Source organism: Saimiri boliviensis, chromosome 4 (assembly GCF_048565385.1).
Source record: "Saimiri boliviensis isolate mSaiBol1 chromosome 4, mSaiBol1.pri, whole genome shotgun sequence".
Lineage (NCBI taxonomy): Eukaryota > Metazoa > Chordata > Mammalia > Primates > Cebidae > Saimiri > Saimiri boliviensis.
In genome coordinates, this window is record NC_133452.1 from 98,561,278 (window position 1) to 98,578,050 (window position 16,773).

A 16,773-nucleotide genomic window follows, 5' to 3' on the forward strand; every position below is an offset into this window, starting at 1 on the left:
CTTTTGATGAAATCAACAACTCCTAGTCACAAAACGTTTTATTTACAAAATATATACCGAATGTTATACATCTGGCCCCATCACCATGGGAACAACTCCAAAGCCCTGGGTATTTATGCCCAAGCCCAGCCCAGGAGGGCTGGAGAAAGCAAAGCTGTCTCCCAGCCGCCCCCACCCCAGAAGGAAAAGCTCCTTCCATTGAGTGCCTGTGGGTGGGTGGTGAGCTTGACACCCACAAAGGGCAGAAGGCCTGGGGACAGTGAGGGATGGTGAGGGCCTGGGAAGTGGGTGCTGCTGAGTGTGGGCAGAGGGAGAAGTGGAGGCCCGGTGCGCAGCAGGAAGAGCTGAGTGACTGCAGGTAGGCAGGGGGAGAGTCCCACAATGGCACCAGGTGGTCCAGGGCTCCAGGCTCTGAAGGGTGGGGCAGGGAGGTCAGGTCACGTCTTGACATCCAGCAGTGGCATCCGCTTGTGCTGGTAGCCACTCTGCCAGCCATGTACCACCTGTGGGGGAGGAGACCACACTGCAAGGCTGGGCTGTGCCCCCTGGGAGTCTGCAGCACTCGGTTACAGCCCAAGTAAGCAGAACCAGGCTCTGGTTTCAGTGTGGAAAAGTATGGCCGGGAACAGGGCTGACCACCCCGCTCGCCCCATTCTCCCCCTGTGCTTACCTTGGGGTCTCCCATGTCAGAGAGCAGCTCCTGCTCAGCCTCATGCAGCTCCTCGGCTGGGTCATAGCTGTACATGGGGAGCAGGTGATGGCGCAGCCGGTCCACCCTGGAGAGCAGGGGAGGGGGACTCAGCCTAGGAGGCCCCCCAACCCTCACCAAACACCCGGCTGCCCAGCCTCCTCTCTCTCCCAGGCAGGGGCACTTCCAATGGGTGCCTTTTGGGACACACTTTAGCTCGAAGAATACAGCCCTGATTCTGCAAAGGAGCTCTCCCTAGTAAGCTGAGGCTAGGGCAGGGAAAACAAATTTCAGGCTTGTATCAGGATGGCTGAAGGACATCTTACAGAGAACTCAGAGGCTATGAGCAGGAATTTCAGAATGGGTGTGGGATCAGGGCGGCCGTGGGGACAGGGACACTCACCGTTTTTTCTTCTGTATGTACATTACCTGCAACAGAGACAGAGCACTGTGGGGGCTGCTGAGCCCAGGAAGGCCCACAAGCAGAGAGAGAGGCTCACCTCCACCTCCACACCCTTCACTCCCTCAACAGGACAGTGGGGCCTCTGTGCAGCCCCTGCCTTAGCAAAGCTGTGGGTGTCTGTGTGTGTATATGAGGGCTCCTTACCACAGCCACCACCACCCCGACCAGGGTGATGAGGAAGAAGGGCCCCAACACATAGCCCACCATGGAGTCGCTGTTGGCCTGGGGGGCATTGGGCACAGTGGTGTTACTCATGACATCGGCAGCCGGAGGGCTCGGTGGTCAGCATGGGCAGTGGTGCCTCGGGAGGGCGCCTCCACTGGGCTCCCTGGGGAGAAGGAAGGGCGGTTAGCAGTTGCATCCAGGGTGACATCCAGACCCTGGATCCCTCCCCCAGAGCTGGAGATCTCGGAAAACGGGTCCCAGGTCAAATCCCGGTAGGAGGGATCCTCCAGGTAAATGTACTGGGTGTAACCCTCCAGCGAGTCTTGGCAAATCCTGGCAGGAAAGGGGATCAAGGGAAGTCCTGGATCCAGGACTGAGTCCTGCCCAGCTCCTATCCCTAAATCAGGGCGGGGCCCAGCTCAGATGCTGGCCAAACATTTCAAAGTCTCAACTTCTGGGGAAAGATTAAGTGCAGGTTTCAGGCGCCTGTCCCAGCCCTTTTAGGCATTGGGCTGCCAGCACCTGTCCAGTGGAGCAAAATGTATAAATGAGGTCCACACAGGAGGGACCTGCACTGCAGCCAGGAGTGAGGTGGGAGCATCTGAAGGAGCCCGCTTCCATCCTGGTCCAATCCCACTTCAGGTGATGGGTCCCATGCCTGGGTTCTATGCCCTTGTCCCTGGTGTCACCTCGGACATACAGCTGGAACACCCTCTCCCCCATCGGTCTCGCGTGTCCGGGTGGACACGAGTGGGTAAAGCTGGATTGTATCTTCGAGATGATGTCACCTTCCTCCTGTCTCCACCCGGGGCTCCGCCCAGGTCCCTCCCCTCCTGGCCTGAGCTGACAGACGGAGGTGGAGAGGGTCAGTCCCCATGACAGAAGCAGAGAGATCCTCCTGGGGCGGTTTGCACGCTGATGGCCCAAGATCCGGGACCCAGGTTCGCTTGAGTCTCTATCAGAGGGCACGGTATGAGGGACCTACCCCCGTGTCCGTGGGGCACGGGGCATCGAGCTTGCCCTTACCCAGTCGCATGCTCATCGTCCCAGGTCAAGGGGGCATGCCAGGGTGGGGAGGGCGGCAGGCCGCTGCTAGGATGCTGGCCAGCAACAGCGGACAGGAGGTAGTTCCCACGGCGCGGGGAGGCTCAGGCCGGAGGTGGGGGGTGCTGGGGAACGCGGAGGGGCCGCTCCGCGCCCTAACATCCTGGAATCCCGACACCCCGAGGCGTGGACCCGTGCCGGCGCTCTGCAGCCCAGCCTGCCTGGCCATGCCTTACCTCCCGCCGCTGCAGCCCCGACAGGAACGCCCTCGGTTGGCTCCCGAGCCCCGGAAAAGCCGTCAGGCGCGTGATCAAAGGACCCGGGGAAATGGGCTGGGCCTCAGCACCCAGGCGCAGCCAATCCGGTAGCGGAAGGCGGGTGGCCTGGAGATTTCTGGAGCCGCCAATCCGGAGGCGGGGGTGGGCGGTGCGAAGGGGGATACAGTGGGGCTCACTGCGTCCGCCCCGCGGCGGCAGGGGGCAGCCGAGGGCTGCGCAGCTGGGGAGGAGAGCACGGGGCGGGGCGGGGCGCGAGCAGTTTCTGGGCCATCCCCGGCGCCTATCTCACCCCTCTCGTTGCAGCCAGAGTAGGGTCGCGCCGCGCTCTAACGCTGAGCCCAGGCCCTTTGTGCAGGACCCTGCTCCGGGCCCACTAGGCCTCCATCTGTGTTTGTTGCCCGAACTTCGGGCTGTGCTCTGGGCTACCGGGGTCTGGGACGCCCACCCTCTCTGAGCCTGTCTTATCGTCTGTAAAACAGGCTGCGAGGATTATTATTATTATTACTTTTTTTTTTTTTTTTTTTTTGAGATGGAGTCTCGCTCTGTCGCCTAGGCTGGAGTGCAATGGCGCGATCTCGGCTCACTGCAACCTCCGCCTCCTGGACTCAAAGCAATTCTCCTGCCTCAGCCTCCCGGGTAGCTGGAATCACAGGCGGATACAATCATGCCCGTCTAATTTTTTTGTATTTCAGTAGTTTCAGCATGTTGGCCAGGCTGGTCTTGATCTTGTGACCTCAAGTGATCTGCCTGTCTCAGCCTCCCAAAGTGCTGGGATTATAGGCGTGAGCCCGCGCCCGGCCTGTTGTGAGGATTAAATGGTGACATGAGTACGGAGCCTACCACACTATGCCCCGAAAGGTTAAATTCCTCCTGTTTTCCAGTTTTAGGGACACACGAAGCAGCGGGGTGAGCTATCTCCGGATCACAGGCAACTTGCTAGGTCGGTAAACTGGTCAAAGCTTTTGTGGGCTTATCATTGAAATGGAACATATTTACTGGGAAAAATCTGAGTAAGGCCAGTGGAGTTTCCCAGTGCCAATATCCTGGTTGTGATTATTACAGTTTTGTAAAATGTTATCATTGGGGGAGTTTAAGCAAAGTGTACACAAGCTCATTCATTCATTCATTTGAGACCGGAGTCTCACTCAGTCGGCCAGGCTGGAGTGCAGTGGCTTTATCCTGGCTCACTGCAACTTCTGCCTCCAGGATTCAAGCGATTCTCCTTCCTCAGCCTCCCAAGTAACTGGGACTACAGGTGCCTGCCAGCATGCCCGGCTAATTTTTGTATTTTTAGTAAAGATGGTGTTTCGCCATGTTGACCAGGCTGGTCTCAAACTCCTGACCTCAGGTGGTCTCCCTGCTTCCGCCTCCCAAAGTGCTGGGATTGCAGGTGTGAGCCACAGCGCCAGGCCTCTCTGTACTGTTTCTTATAACTGTATATGAATCTACAGTTAACCTCAGATGTGTATGTGTGTATATGCATATACAGTATTTTTTATTTATGTCTATAGTTTTGTAGCAGACTCTCCTCTACCCACCAAAAATCACACACCATTGGGAAAACTGACTGGCAGATTATGGAAACCACCCAGGAACGTCAAGATTATGGCAGGTGAACTAGGCTAAAGCCCTCCTGGGTCATCAGGTGGTAATGGGGATGAGGTATGACCTAGGTCACTCTGTTCTTGCCAGAGGAACCCTTGGGGCAGATGTGAGGTTCTGGGAGCCAGGCCCTGTTAGCCAGAGTCAGCCAATGGTGCAGACATGGGTGAGTTGCTTGATTTGGTCCAGCCACAGGTTTTCTCAGGCCCTTCCAGGGAAGACTGGATGAGGGCAGTAAAGAAACTGATTACTTTGTTTACTCCTAGCAGAGGTCAGAGGGCATATGGGAACTTTGATCCCTTGTCTCCAGACACCATTTGCCTGTGGTGGGGAATCCAGGATGGAAGGAAAGGAATGAAAGAAATGCGTGGGCCTGCCGGGCGCGGTGGCTCAAGCCTGTAATCCCAGCACTTTGGGAGGCCGAGGCGGGTGGATCACGAGGTCGAGAGATAGAGACCATCTTGGTCAACATGGTGAAACCCCGACTCTACTAAAAATACAAAAAACTAGCTGGGCATGGTGGCGCGTGCTTGTAATCCCAGCTACTCAGGAGGCTGAGGCAGGAGAATTGCCTGAACCCAGGAGGCGGAGGTTGCAGTGAGCCGAGATCGCGCCATTGCACTCCAGCCTGGGTAACAAGAGCGAGACTCCGTCTCAAAAAAAAAAAAAAAGAAAAGAAAAGAAAAGAAATGCGTGGGCCCGGAAGCTGAGCTGGGTCTCCTAGTGCTCTCAGGCTGTGAGTCTGGAGAGGAGGGAGACCCCTCATCCTAGGCTTCTGTCAGCTAGGCCCGCCACGCCTTGCAAGGAGTAAGTGACAGAGTTTGAGAACTTGGACCTTGTGGCTGCCCACACACTCAACTCCTGTCTATTCCTCAGGACTTCTAGCCACAAATCTTGAGGGCTCACTAGGAGCAGGCCCAGTGGTCACACTGATTAGAGGGTTGTGTGGAGAGAGCCAGTCTCAGGGCCAGAGACCCAGTAAGGATTTTACTTTCTTTCTTTCTTTTTTTTTTGAGACAAGAGTTTCACTCTGTCGACCATAGAGTGCAGTGGCTTGATCTCAGCTTACTGAAACCTCCGCCTCCCGGGTTCAAGCAATTCTCCCATCTCAGCCTCTAGAGTAGCCGGAATTACAGGCACGCACCACCATGCCTGGCTAATTTTTGTATTTTTAGTAGAGACGGGAACTTTCAACATGTTGGCCAGGCTGGTCTTAAACTCCTGACCTCAGGTGACCCGCCTGCCTCAGCCTCTTAAAGTGCTGGGATTATAGGCGTGAGCCACCACGCCCGACTGGATTTACTTTCTTTACTCCTAGCACAGAATACCCTTGTGAGCTAGGCAGGGCAGGTGGAGCAACCCCAATTTGCAAGTGAGTGAACTGATGCCCAAGCAGTGTGATGACTTCTCAGGGCCCTTGGCCTGGTCGTTAAGGGCAGGTGGGATGAGATGACAGGTGAGCCTCTCTTCTCGGACACCTCTCTGCTGATAGCTGCCCAGAGCTACACTGGAGGCCTGGTTTCTTCCTGTGCTGAGGCTTCCTATCTGTTGAGAGTGCCTCCACGTATAGCCGGGGGAAAGTCCAGCTCGGCCTTCCCTCTTCATGCAGCTGCCATTTCAGGAAGGAGAAGGCCAGGGTGGGACTGGGGCCACATTGTGCCGCCCCGCTGAGTTGTGGCTGCCTCCTTATCCATGCCGCTGTGCTTAGTGCCTGGACTTGCCTGTCCACTTCGGCTGATGACTCACTCACCCTCGTGTCCTCCAGCTCTGCAGGCACTGAATAAACCATAAAAGCGCTGGGTGCCGTGGCTCACGTCTGTAATCCTAGCACTTTGGGAGGCTGAGGTGGGTGGATCACCTAAGGTGAGGAGTTCAAGACCAGCCTGGTCATCATGGTGAAACCCCATCTTTAAAAAACAAAAACAAAAAAAACAATACCATAAAAGCAAGACCTGAAAGGACTGAACTATTTTCTTTTTTTTTTTTTTTTTTTTTTTTGAGACAGAGTTTCGCTCTTGTTACCCAGGCTGGAGTGCAATGGCGCGATTTCAGCTCACCGCAACCTCCGCCTCCTGGGTTCAGGCAATTCTCCTGCCTCAGCCTCCTGAGTAGCTGGGATTACAGGCACGTGCCACCATGCCCAGCTAATTTTTTGTATTTTTAGTAGAGACGGGGTTTCACTATGTTGACCGGGATGGTCTCGATCTCTCGACCTCGTGATCCACCCGCCTGGGCCTCCCAAAGTGCTGGGATTACAGGCTTGAGCCACCGCGCCCGGCCTGAACTATTTTCAGTTAACTTCTAGAATGAAGCTCAAGAAGATGTATAGGAAGGCAAGAATATCCAGTTTTTATAATATCTGACATCCATTTAAAAATGGACCCTGGCGGGTGGATGCGGCAGCTCATGCCTGTAATCCCAGCACTTTGGGAGGCCAAGGTGGGTGGATCACCTAAGGTTGGGAGTTCAAGACCAGCCTGACCAACATGGAGAAACCCCGTCACTAGTAAAAATACAAAATCAGCTGGCTGTGGTGGTGCTCCCAGCTATGTGGGAGGCTGAGTCAGGAGAATCGCTTGAATCCAGGAGGTGGAGGTTGCAGTGAGCCCAGATCACACCATTGCACTCCAGTCCTGGTGACAGTGTGAGACTCCATCTCAAAAAAAAAAAAAAAAAAAAAAAAAGAGCCGGGCGTGGTGGCTCAAGCCTGTAATCCCAGCACTTTGGGAGGCCGAGGCGGGTGGATCACGAGGTCGAGAGATCGAGACCATCCCGGTCAACATGATGAAACCCCGTCTCTACCAAAAATACAAAAAATTAGCTGGGCATGGTGGTGCGTGCCTGTAATCCCAGCTACTCAGGAGGCTGAGGCAGGAGAATTGCCTGACCCCAGGAGGCGGAGGTTGCGGTGAGCCGAGATCGCGCCATTGCACTCCAGCCTGGGTAACAAGGGCGAAACTCCGTCTCAAAAAAAAAAAAAAAAAGAATGCATTTTAAAGTCAGATGGGGTGGCTCATGCCTGTAATTCCAGCACTTTGAGATGCCAGAGAAAGAGGACTGCTTGAGCCAAGAGATAGGAGATCAACCTGGGCAAAATAGTGAGACGCCCTCATCTCCACTAAAAATTAAAAAAATATTGGCAGAGTGTGGTGACTGTGCCTTTAGTCCCAGTGGTCTTAAAATCCTGGGCTCAAGCAATTCTCTTCACTTGGCCTCCCAAAGTGCTGGAATTACAGGCATGAGCCATTGTGCCTGGCCTAAAAGGTTTTTTTTCTTTTTTGGGGGGGCAGAGTTTCGCTCTTGTCACCCAAGCTGGAGTGCAATGGCGCGATCTCGGCTCACCGCAACCTCTGCCTCCTGGGTTCAGGCAATTCTCCTGCCTCAGCCTCCTGAGTAGCTGGGATTACAGGCACGCGCCACCATGCGCAGCTAATTTTTTGTATTTTTAGTAGAGACGGGGTTTCACCCATGTCGACCACGATGGTCTCGATCTCTTGACCTCGTGATCCACCCCCCTCAGCCTCCCAAAGTGCTGGGATTACAGGCGTGAGCCACCGCGCCCGGCTTGACCTAAAAGTTTTTTTTTGTTTTTTTTTTTTGTTTGTTTGTTTGTTTTTGAGACGGAGTTTCGCTCTTGGTTACCCAGGCTGGAGTGCAATGGCACAATCTCGGCTCACCGCAACCTCCGCCTCCTGGGTTCAGGCAATTCTCCTGCCTCAGCCTCCTAGTAGCTGGGATTACAGGCATGTGCCACCATGCCCAGCTAATTTTTTTTGTATTTTAGTAGAGACGGGGTTTCACCATGTTGACCAGGATGGTCTCGATCTCTTGACCTCGTGATCCACCCGCCTCGGCCTCCCAAAGTGCTGGGATTACAGGCTTGAGCCACCGCGCCCGGCCGACCTAAAAGTTTTTAACATTTATTTTAAATTTTTAAATTAATTTTAATTAAAAAAAATTTTTTTTTAAGAGACAGGCTCTCATTCTGTCACCCAGGCTGGAGTTCAGTGGCACCCATCATAGCTTACTGCAGCCTCGAATTCCTGGGCTTAAGGCATCTTCCTGCCTCCGTCTCAGGTTGCTGAGATTACAGGCCCGTACCACCATGCCTGGCTAAGTTTTTCGTTTTAGTAGAAAAGGAGTCTCAGTTTGTTGTCCAGGGTGGTCTTGAACTCCTGGGCTCAAGCCATCCTCCCAACGCGGCCTCCCAGAGTGCTAGGTCTACAGGTGAGAGCCACTGAGCCTGGCTAAAAAAAGTTGTTTTTTAAAGAGCCTTTTACAAATTAATTAGTGGAGTTAATGACTGATGACTCCACAGACTGGGCCCAGGGTCTGGGAAGGGGCGGACAGCGACGAACAGGAGCCGAGGCTGCAGCGGACTCTCCGGGTCTGCCTCGTTGCACAGGCCCAGGCTTGCCAGGCCAGCCCAGAGTGTCCTGACCCCAGGGCACCTCCTTCCAGGCTCTTTCCTACACGAGCTCACTTTTTTGTGGAATCACTTGGGGTTCCTTGTTTTCCCACTTCCCCACCTTCGCTCGAGAGGGTTTCCCACCATCTCTGCCAGTTGGAAGCCCGTTGGTCTCCTGTGGGAGGCTGGAGCTGGGGCCAGGTCAGCCCCGGGCTCCCACCCCCCTCTAAGGTAAGAGGTCAGTGGGGCTGGGCAGGGCCACAGCTAGGGGAGGGAGGCGGAGGTGCCCGTGCTGGACCTGCACATCCCCAAGGGATTAGTGGGCAGGGACTCGGTGGGTCCTGAGGATTCAGCGGAGGGAACCCCTCACTGACCAGCCCCCGACAGCACAGAGGCCTGACTTGCAAGATGTTTTTTTTTTTTTTTTTGAGACGGAGTCTCGCTCTTGTTACCCAGGCTGGAGTGCAATGGCGCGATCTCGGCTCACGGCAACCTCCACCTCCTGGGTTCAGGCGATTCTCCTGCCTCAGCCTCCTGAGTAGCTGGGATTACAGGCACGCGCCACCATGCCCAGCTAATTTTTTTTGTATTTTAGTAGAGACGGGGTTTCACCATGTTGACCAGGATGGTCTCGATCTCTCGACCTCGTGATCCACCCGCCTCGGCCTCCCAAAGTGCTGGGATTACAGGCTTGAGCCACCGCGCCCGGCGCAAGATGTTTATTCTCCGTCCCCACCTTTCCTTCTCCTTCCCCACGTGCTCCACATTCTGCTGATTTTCCCTGTCCTCCAGTTCCCTGCCGGCTGCAGCCGCCCCACGGTGAGGCAGGAAGGGAAGGACTGCCTCTCAGGTGAATGTGAAGGTCCGCGCCCCGGGCCTGTGCAGGTAGTAGGTGTTCAAGGAAGGGTCTGAACTGATGGAAGAGTGTTTTATAAATTGAAAAACACTAGGAAAATAATATGAGCTATGAAAATTGGTCCACTCAACTTCCTCAGACGGCGTTTGCCCCAAGCAAAACAAATTTCAACTGCACCCCATGAACCGCCAGCCCCCATACCTGCCCCTCTTCCTCTCCTCCTTTCCTGGCTCACCCAAACTTGGCTTCCTTTGCCTGTCCCGGGCACAGGCCTGGCAGGATATGACCAGCCTGCCGTTAGCTCCTGCCCCAGGTCTAGAGAAGTTCACAGGCTGCTGAGCTGAGATAAGAAGAGCGGCAGGAACTGAGGGTTTCCTCCTGGAAAAACGCCGCCCCCTCCCACTCCATTGCCCTCCAGACTCAAGGCAGGAAGAGGAACCTGGGGAAGGGGCCTCAGAGGAGAGGTCTCCATCATGAGTTCATTCTGTTTGCATGTCACCCTTGCCCCAAAGGGAAGAGCCTCTTTACATAACTCTCCGCACCCCCTCCACCTGCTCTAAACGGTCCCCCGCACCAGGTCCCAGGGCACCTTGCATTTGCTTCCAGGTTTTGGGGGAAGTGAGGGGGTGTGTGGAAGGGGGCTGTTGAAGGGACCAGGTGACACTGGCACATATTTCTTGTGCTGCGGACATCCCCAAAAGGTCATGTCATTTCCAGGGTAGCTGCTCTGCACCCCTTGGCTGGAATACCACAATGGAGACAAATCCTCCCTTCCTGCGGAAGGCACCTTCAGAACAGGGGCATGGCCAGCCGACGCGGTCCAGCGTAGGGAGAAGTATCTCAGAGATCTTTCCCAAAGGAGGACACGGAACATGTAAACTGTGACAGAGTGCGATGGTGCAGCATGCATTTGGAGAACTGCTAGAAGTTCCGTGAGGCCAGGAGAACACGGGGATGAGGCGGGGCAAGAAATCGGTTTGGGGGCCGGGCGCGGTGGCTCAAGCCTGTAATCCCAGCACTTTGGGAGGCCGAGGCGGGTGGATCACGAGGTCAAGAGATCGAGACCATCCTGGTCAACATGGTGAAACCCCGTCTCTACTAAAAATACTAAAAATTAGCTGGGCATGGTGGCCCGTGCCTGTAATCCCAGCTACTCAGGAAGCTGAAGCAGGAGAATTGCCTGAACCCAGGAGGCGGAGGTTGCGGTGAGCCAAGATCGTGCCATTGCACTCCAGCCTGGGTAAAAAGAGCGAAACTCTGTCTCAAAAAAAAAAAAAAAAAAAAGCTGTTATTTAAAAAAAAAAAAGAAGAAAGAAATCGGTTTGGTGAGGTAGGCAGGGGCCAACTCACAAAAGGCATTGGGTACTCATCTAAGGAGGTGGAACTTGACCCTGAAAGCTATGGGTAGGAAGAGAACAAGAAATGTTGCCAAGGACACCACACGGCTTGGGGTCCGGCGGTCAGTGGTCAGATGGCCACTTGTGACCTTTGGACTTGTCCATGTGGCAGTCACTGGCCACTGACGGGAAACACTGGAGGTGGAGTAGGGAGTGGGGAGGCATGAATCCATAGTGACCCCGTGGTATTTGGTTTTCTCTGTGCAGGCTCAGCTCTCACATAGGAGGGGATAAAAATGGATGGATTAGGCCGGGCGCGGTGGCTCACACCTGTAATCCCAGCACTTTGGGAGGCCGAGGCGGGCGGATCACAAGGTCAAGAGATCGAGACCATCCTGGTCAACATGGTGAAACCCCGTCTCTACTAAAAATACAAAAAATTAGCTGGGCGAGGTGGCGCGTGCCTGTCATCCCAGCTACTCAGGAGGCTGAGGCAGGAGAATTGCCTGAACTCAGGAGGCGGAGGTTGCGGTGAGCCGAGATCGCGCCATTGCACTCGAGCCTGGGTAACAAGAGCGAAACTCCGTCTCACAAAAAAAAAAAAAAAAAAAAAAAAAATGGATGGATTAATTTAGGTCTGGGATTCTGAGGGAGACTATGCTGGAAGGATATGGGGACAAGAAAGATGGAGTAATGACTGGTGAATGAGTAGTGAAGTCATGGACATGGGCCTTGATGTGGCATGGGCTGAGAGACTTTGGTGGCCAGAGTGGGATAACCCCCCGTTTTTTGTTTTTTTGCTTTTTTTGAGACAGAATCTCCCTCTGCGGCACGATTTCAGCTCACTGCAACCTAGCTCTCGGGTTCAAGTGATTCTCCTGCTTCAGTCTCCTAAGTAGCTGGGATTACAGGCGTGCACCACCACACCCGGCTCACTTTTTTGTATTTTTAGTAGAGATGGGGTTTCATCATGTTGGTCAGGCTGGTCTCAAACTCCTGACCTCATGATCCACCTGCCTCAGACTCCTAAAGTGCTGAGATTACGGGCATGAGCTCCCACGTCAGGCCTTCTTTTCTTCTTCTTCTTTTTTTTTGAGACGGAGTTTCACTCTTGTTATCCAGGCTGGAGTGCAATGGCGCGATCTCGGCTCACCGCAACCTCTGCCTCCTGGGCTCAGGCAATTCTCCTGCCTCAGCCTCCTGAGTAGCTGGGATTACAGGCACGTGCCACCATGCCCAGCTAGTTTTTTGTATTTTTAGTAGAGACGGGGTTTCACCATGTTGACCAGGATGGTCTCGATCTCTAGACCTCGTGATCCACCCGCCTCAGCCTCCCAAAGTGCTGGGATTACAGGCTTGGGCCACCGCGCCCGGCCTCTTTTCTTCTTTCTTGAGACAGAGTCTTACTCTGGCTTTCAGGCTGGAGTGCAGTGGTGTGATCTTGGCTCACTGCAACCTCTGCTTCCCGGGTTCAAGCAATTCTGTGTCCCAGCCTCCTGAGTAGCTGAGATCACAGGCATGCACCACCACACCCTGCTCATTGTTTGTATTTTTAGTAGAGATGGGATTTTACCATGATAGCCAAGCTGGTCTCAAACTCCTAAGCTCAAGTGATCCACCTGTCTCAGCCTCCCAAAGTGCTGGGATTACAGGCGTGAGCCGCTTCGCCCAGCCAGGATAATAATTTAAAAAAATACTTTGTCAGTACAAATGGAATGATTAGCTATTTACAGCATGGCCAGTGATCTGTATTTTCCACTTAGAGTTTCAAATTAGAATACTGGTGAAAAAAAAAAACAAACAATAATAGAGTACTGGTGAAATTCCTTCTCATTGTGTGTACTTCTCAATCTGTGAAACAGGATTGGACTAGATGATCCCTAAAATCCTTCCTGCTCTATCATGTAAAGGCTCACTGCGGTTGTTTTATTTGCATCCTCTTCACACCTACCTAAGCATAAGGACCACCCATCCGCCCTCCATAGATGTTTGTTGAGTACTTGACGGGCTCCCTCTCTCTCACACAAGACACCTGTCAGCATCTAAGCTCATCACCAGTGCGTTTATTGAGTGATGTTGATGTCATGAGGAAGTTCCTCCCTCTGCCTCCCTAGCAACCCTTCCTGTGAGGTGTCTAGGGACAAGGTACAAATCCAGCCTTCATTTGCCCCTCCCGACCTTCAGTTTCCCCTTGCCCTGATCCATCTTACAGTCTGAAGTAACCAGGAGAGGACTGCCAAGGGGGCAGGTTCTGACGTCAGACCCCCTATGTTGAACTGCAGTTCTTCTATTACCTTGGATATGTTACTTAACTTCCATATTTTCTTCTAAATGTTTTTATGACTCTTTTTTCGTATTTGTGAATTTATTTTCATAAATGGTATGTGAAGTAGGGATTTTTTTTTTTTTTTTTTTTTTTTTTTTTTTTTTTTGAGACAGTCTCCCTCTGTTGCCTAGCCTGGAGTGCAGTGGTGCAGTCTTGGCTCACTGCAACCTCCACCTCCTGGGTTCAAGTGATTCTCCTGCCTCAGCCTCCTGAGTAGCTGGGATTACAGGCACATGCCACCACCCCTGGCTAATTTTTGTATTTTTTTTTTTTTTTTGAGACGGAGTTTTGCTCTAATTACCCAGGCTGGAGTGCAATGGCGTGATCTCGGCTCACCGCAACCTCCACCTCCTGGGTTCAGGCAATTCTCCTGCCTCAGCCTCCTGAGTAGCTGGGATTACAGGCACGCGCCACCATGCCCAGCTAATTTTTTGTATTTTTAGTAGAGACGGGGTTTCACCGTGTTGACCAGGATGGTCTCGATCTCTTGACCTCGTGATCCACTCGCCTCGGCCTCCCAAAGTGCTGGGATCAGGCTTGAGCCACCGAGCCCGGCTAATTTTTGTATTTTTAGTAGAGACGGGGTTCCACCATTTTGGCCAGGCCGGTCTCGAACTCTTGATCTCAGGTGATCTGCCCGCCTTGACCTCCAAAGTGCTAGGATTACAGGCGTGAGCCACTGTGCCTGGCTGTGAAATCATTTTTTCCTGTTTGGTTGATTGTCCCAACACCACTTACCACAGAATCCTTCCTTTCCCCACCCAGGTGCATAGTTCCTCTGGCTCCTACCAGATTCCCATGTATGCGCAGGTCTGTTTCTTGGTCCCCTGCTCACTTTTATTGTCTGATTGATTTCTGTTTCCATCCAGCTATTCCATTTAGCACATTTGGTTACTGTACCTTTACGTTAAGTCTTGATACTGACTGAACACAGGACTTCCATTGTAGTCCTGTGTTTTTCCTGGCAGTTTCTCCAAATTGTCTTAGACATCCTTGGTGCATTGCCCTGTGGTTTTTAGAGAAGGTTGTCTGGGTCCTCTAGAAAACGGCTTCCCTAAGCCCCATTTCCTTTACCATGACCTATGCTTCACAGGACTGCAAAGACTAACTGTAAAACAGTGACCACAACCTGACCAGGAACACAAGAAACACAGAATAGATAGTGTCATCTTCCCCAAATGTCCGACCTGATGCAGTCACTCTTCTGTTTTAAAATCATTATTGGCTTCCAAGGCATGCAGAGTAAAGTTCAAACACGGCCTGCTAAGCCATCTGACCCCAGCTAACCTTTCCCCTGGCACCTCTGGCCTCTCCCTCCTCCATGCCCACTCTCCCTATCAGGTTCCCCGAACACACTGCTCTGCCTTCGAACATGCTGTTCCTTTAGGCAGGGATCCCACCCGTGCATCCCTCACAGATCCTCTCAGACAACGCCTTCTTTGAGGTTAGGCACTCCCTCAGGCTTCCCTTATGGCCTTCATCGCTCTGCTCTGCACTGTGACTACTTGTGTCTGTTGGGACACTCAGCACAGGCCTTGGCATTTCCAAAGAGGTGCCACCATTTGATGATCACACCTTGATTTTGGTGCCACACACACTCTGTCACTTATTTATTTTTTATTTTTATATTTATTTATTTATTTATTTATTTTTGAGACGGAGTTTCGCTCTTGTTACCCAGGCTGGAGTGCAATGGCTCAATCCCGGCTCACCGCAATCTCCGCCTCCTGGGTTCAGGCAATTCTCCTGCCTCAACCTCCTGAGTAGCTGGGATTACAGGCACGCGCCACCATGCCCAGCTAATGTTTTGTATTTTTAGTAGAGACGGGGTTTCACCATGTTGACCAGGATGGTCTCGATCTCTTGACCTCGTGATCCACCCGCCTCGGCCTCCCAAAGTGCTGGGATTACAGGCTTGAGCCACCGCGCCCGGCTCTGTCACTTATTTAATACAATGATCCTGAGATGTAGACTTCTTCCCCACTGAACAGGAAGGAGCACGGATGGTAATTTGTCCAAGATCAAAGAGCTTGTCAACAGTGGAGCAGAGACCTGCATCCTAGGCTAATTCCCAACAATCATATCTTCTATTACACCAGAGAGCCTTCAGATGAATGACCGTCCTTCCCTTTTATGAATTCCTTTTTTAAAAAAATTACTATTTTTTTCCCAATGCCAACTATACTGCAAGCTGTCATGGCAGGGTATTGGGAAAAGTTTTCAGTTAACAATAATCGCACCTCGGATAAACCTCATTGGCTACGATACTGCCACTGCGCAAAGATCCTTTTTCTGAATTTATCTCCATCCCATTCCTCCATGGTCCTCCCATCCGAGCTCTCTCTGATATTGCTCCTTCCTACGTCACATCCCCCGAGTGGCTTACTTTTCCTAGGCTGTCATCTCTCTCATTTTGTGCCATCTGTCACCAATCAGGTGCCTCTGTGAGGACTCTGTGTCCTAGGTTTAGCACATTGCTGGTATTCAGAACAGAACATGGAACCTCATGGATGCATCTTCAGATGCTGAGATGTTAGCTGGGTGTCACAAGATCAAGGACAGAAAATAAACCCTGCACCGCCAAAATCTGCTGGAAACCAGAAAGCAAGCAAGGCCATGGCTTCTAACACCAGGCTTTCTTGGAACCGTTACCAGGTTTTCACAGATGGAAGCTAGCCTGACTGGGGATGAGCAGGAATTCTACCAACTCGAACTGGCTTAGATGGTCAGAGCTACCACCCGGCATGTCAACAAAGGATAGAAGAAGTGCAAATCTGGTCCCCACCATGTTGGGAGCTGCACTGGTGTCCTTTGGGCTGATTTCCTCTCTCCACGCATGTCCAAAGTTTTGGAGTGTCTCTTTGGATTTCTCTCTCTCTAGCTAGAAGTCCTGCAGGCCACTGGAAGACCAGACTGCAGAAAGGTAATCCTGAACCTTGCCATTTACCCCCTGAGAATGAAACAGAATCATCATGTAAATGTGATGATGGGCCAGCTTTAGAATGGTCCATAATGATCTGACATGGGCAAGTGGGGTGTTTCCAGAACACTCATGTCCCAATTAGAGATGGCCAATTGATGGTTTCCTGAGTACATCACCAGTTTCAGCATGTATGAGCTCATAGCCTCACCGTACACACTAAATCTGGCAAAAGAAAGAATCCTTTCATGGAGAAAGGAAGGATGATCATCATGGAATGAACAGAGGAAGGCTGCAGAATCAGAATTTTAGGGGAAATGGGTTCCCTGACCAACTGATAGGGAATTTGTCCTGTGGTGAAATGAAGTCAAGAGGCTGTTATTGCTGCCCAGTAACCAACACTGTGGTTTTTTTTTTTTTTTTTGGCTTCCCATACAGCCAGCCAGTACACAAACCAGGTAACTTTGATGTTTACCGTCATATAAATGAACCAATTATTGGCTGGGTGCAGTGGCTTAGATCTGTAATCCCAGCATTTTGGGGGGCTGAGGCAGGTGAATCACGAGGTCAGGAGTTCCAAGACCAGCCTGGCCAAGATAGTGGAACCCCATCTCTACCAAAAATACAGAAATTAGCCAGGCATGGTGACGGGTGCCTGTAATCCCAGCTACTCAGGAGGCTGAGGT

The 16,773-nt window shown here is 52.3% G+C and overlaps 1 protein-coding gene and 1 non-coding gene across 3 annotated transcripts; both read right to left on the minus strand.

Moving 5' to 3' along the window:
- Window positions 1-20: 20 nt before the first annotated feature.
- SMIM29 (small integral membrane protein 29) lies at window positions 21-2,701 on the minus strand. Of its 2 annotated transcripts, none has more exons than XM_039465802.2 (5): window positions 2,597-2,701; window positions 1,356-1,479; window positions 1,092-1,117; window positions 671-776; window positions 21-503 (listed from the first exon to the last, which is right to left on the minus strand). In XM_039465802.2, exons 2-5 carry the CDS (start codon window positions 1,404-1,406, stop codon window positions 438-440), a joined length of 249 nt encoding a protein of 82 aa, XP_039321736.1. In that variant the 5' UTR covers window positions 1,407-1,479; window positions 2,597-2,701; the 3' UTR covers window positions 21-437. The 2 variants fall into 2 exon arrangements, with proteins under 2 accessions (XP_039321736.1, XP_003923214.3); XM_003923165.4 differs by having other exon boundaries at window positions 1,296-1,479; window positions 2,597-2,698.
- A 12,608-nt stretch (window positions 2,702-15,309) lies between these two features.
- Window positions 15,310-15,452, minus strand: LOC120363355 (U4 spliceosomal RNA). The gene has a single exon (XR_005578920.2). It is a non-coding gene; the product is annotated as a U4 spliceosomal RNA (small nuclear RNA).
- Between the last annotated feature and the right edge of the window lie 1,321 nt (window positions 15,453-16,773).

What these genes read in the sequence shown, in the direction of transcription:
- SMIM29 (XM_003923165.4), bottom strand. Translation starts at nt 1,406, where the DNA reads ATGAGTAACACCACTGTGCCCAATGCCCCCCAGGCCAACAGCGACTCC. An exon ending in TACATACAGAAGAAAAAACG is followed by an intron (nt 777 to 1,091) that starts GTGAGTGTCCCT and finishes CCTGCTCTCCAG; the next exon opens with GGTGGACCGGCTGCGCCATC. An exon ending in CTGACATGGGAGACCCCAAG is followed by an intron (nt 504 to 670) that starts GTAAGCACAGGG and finishes CCTCCCCCACAG; the next exon opens with GTGGTACATGGCTGGCAGAG.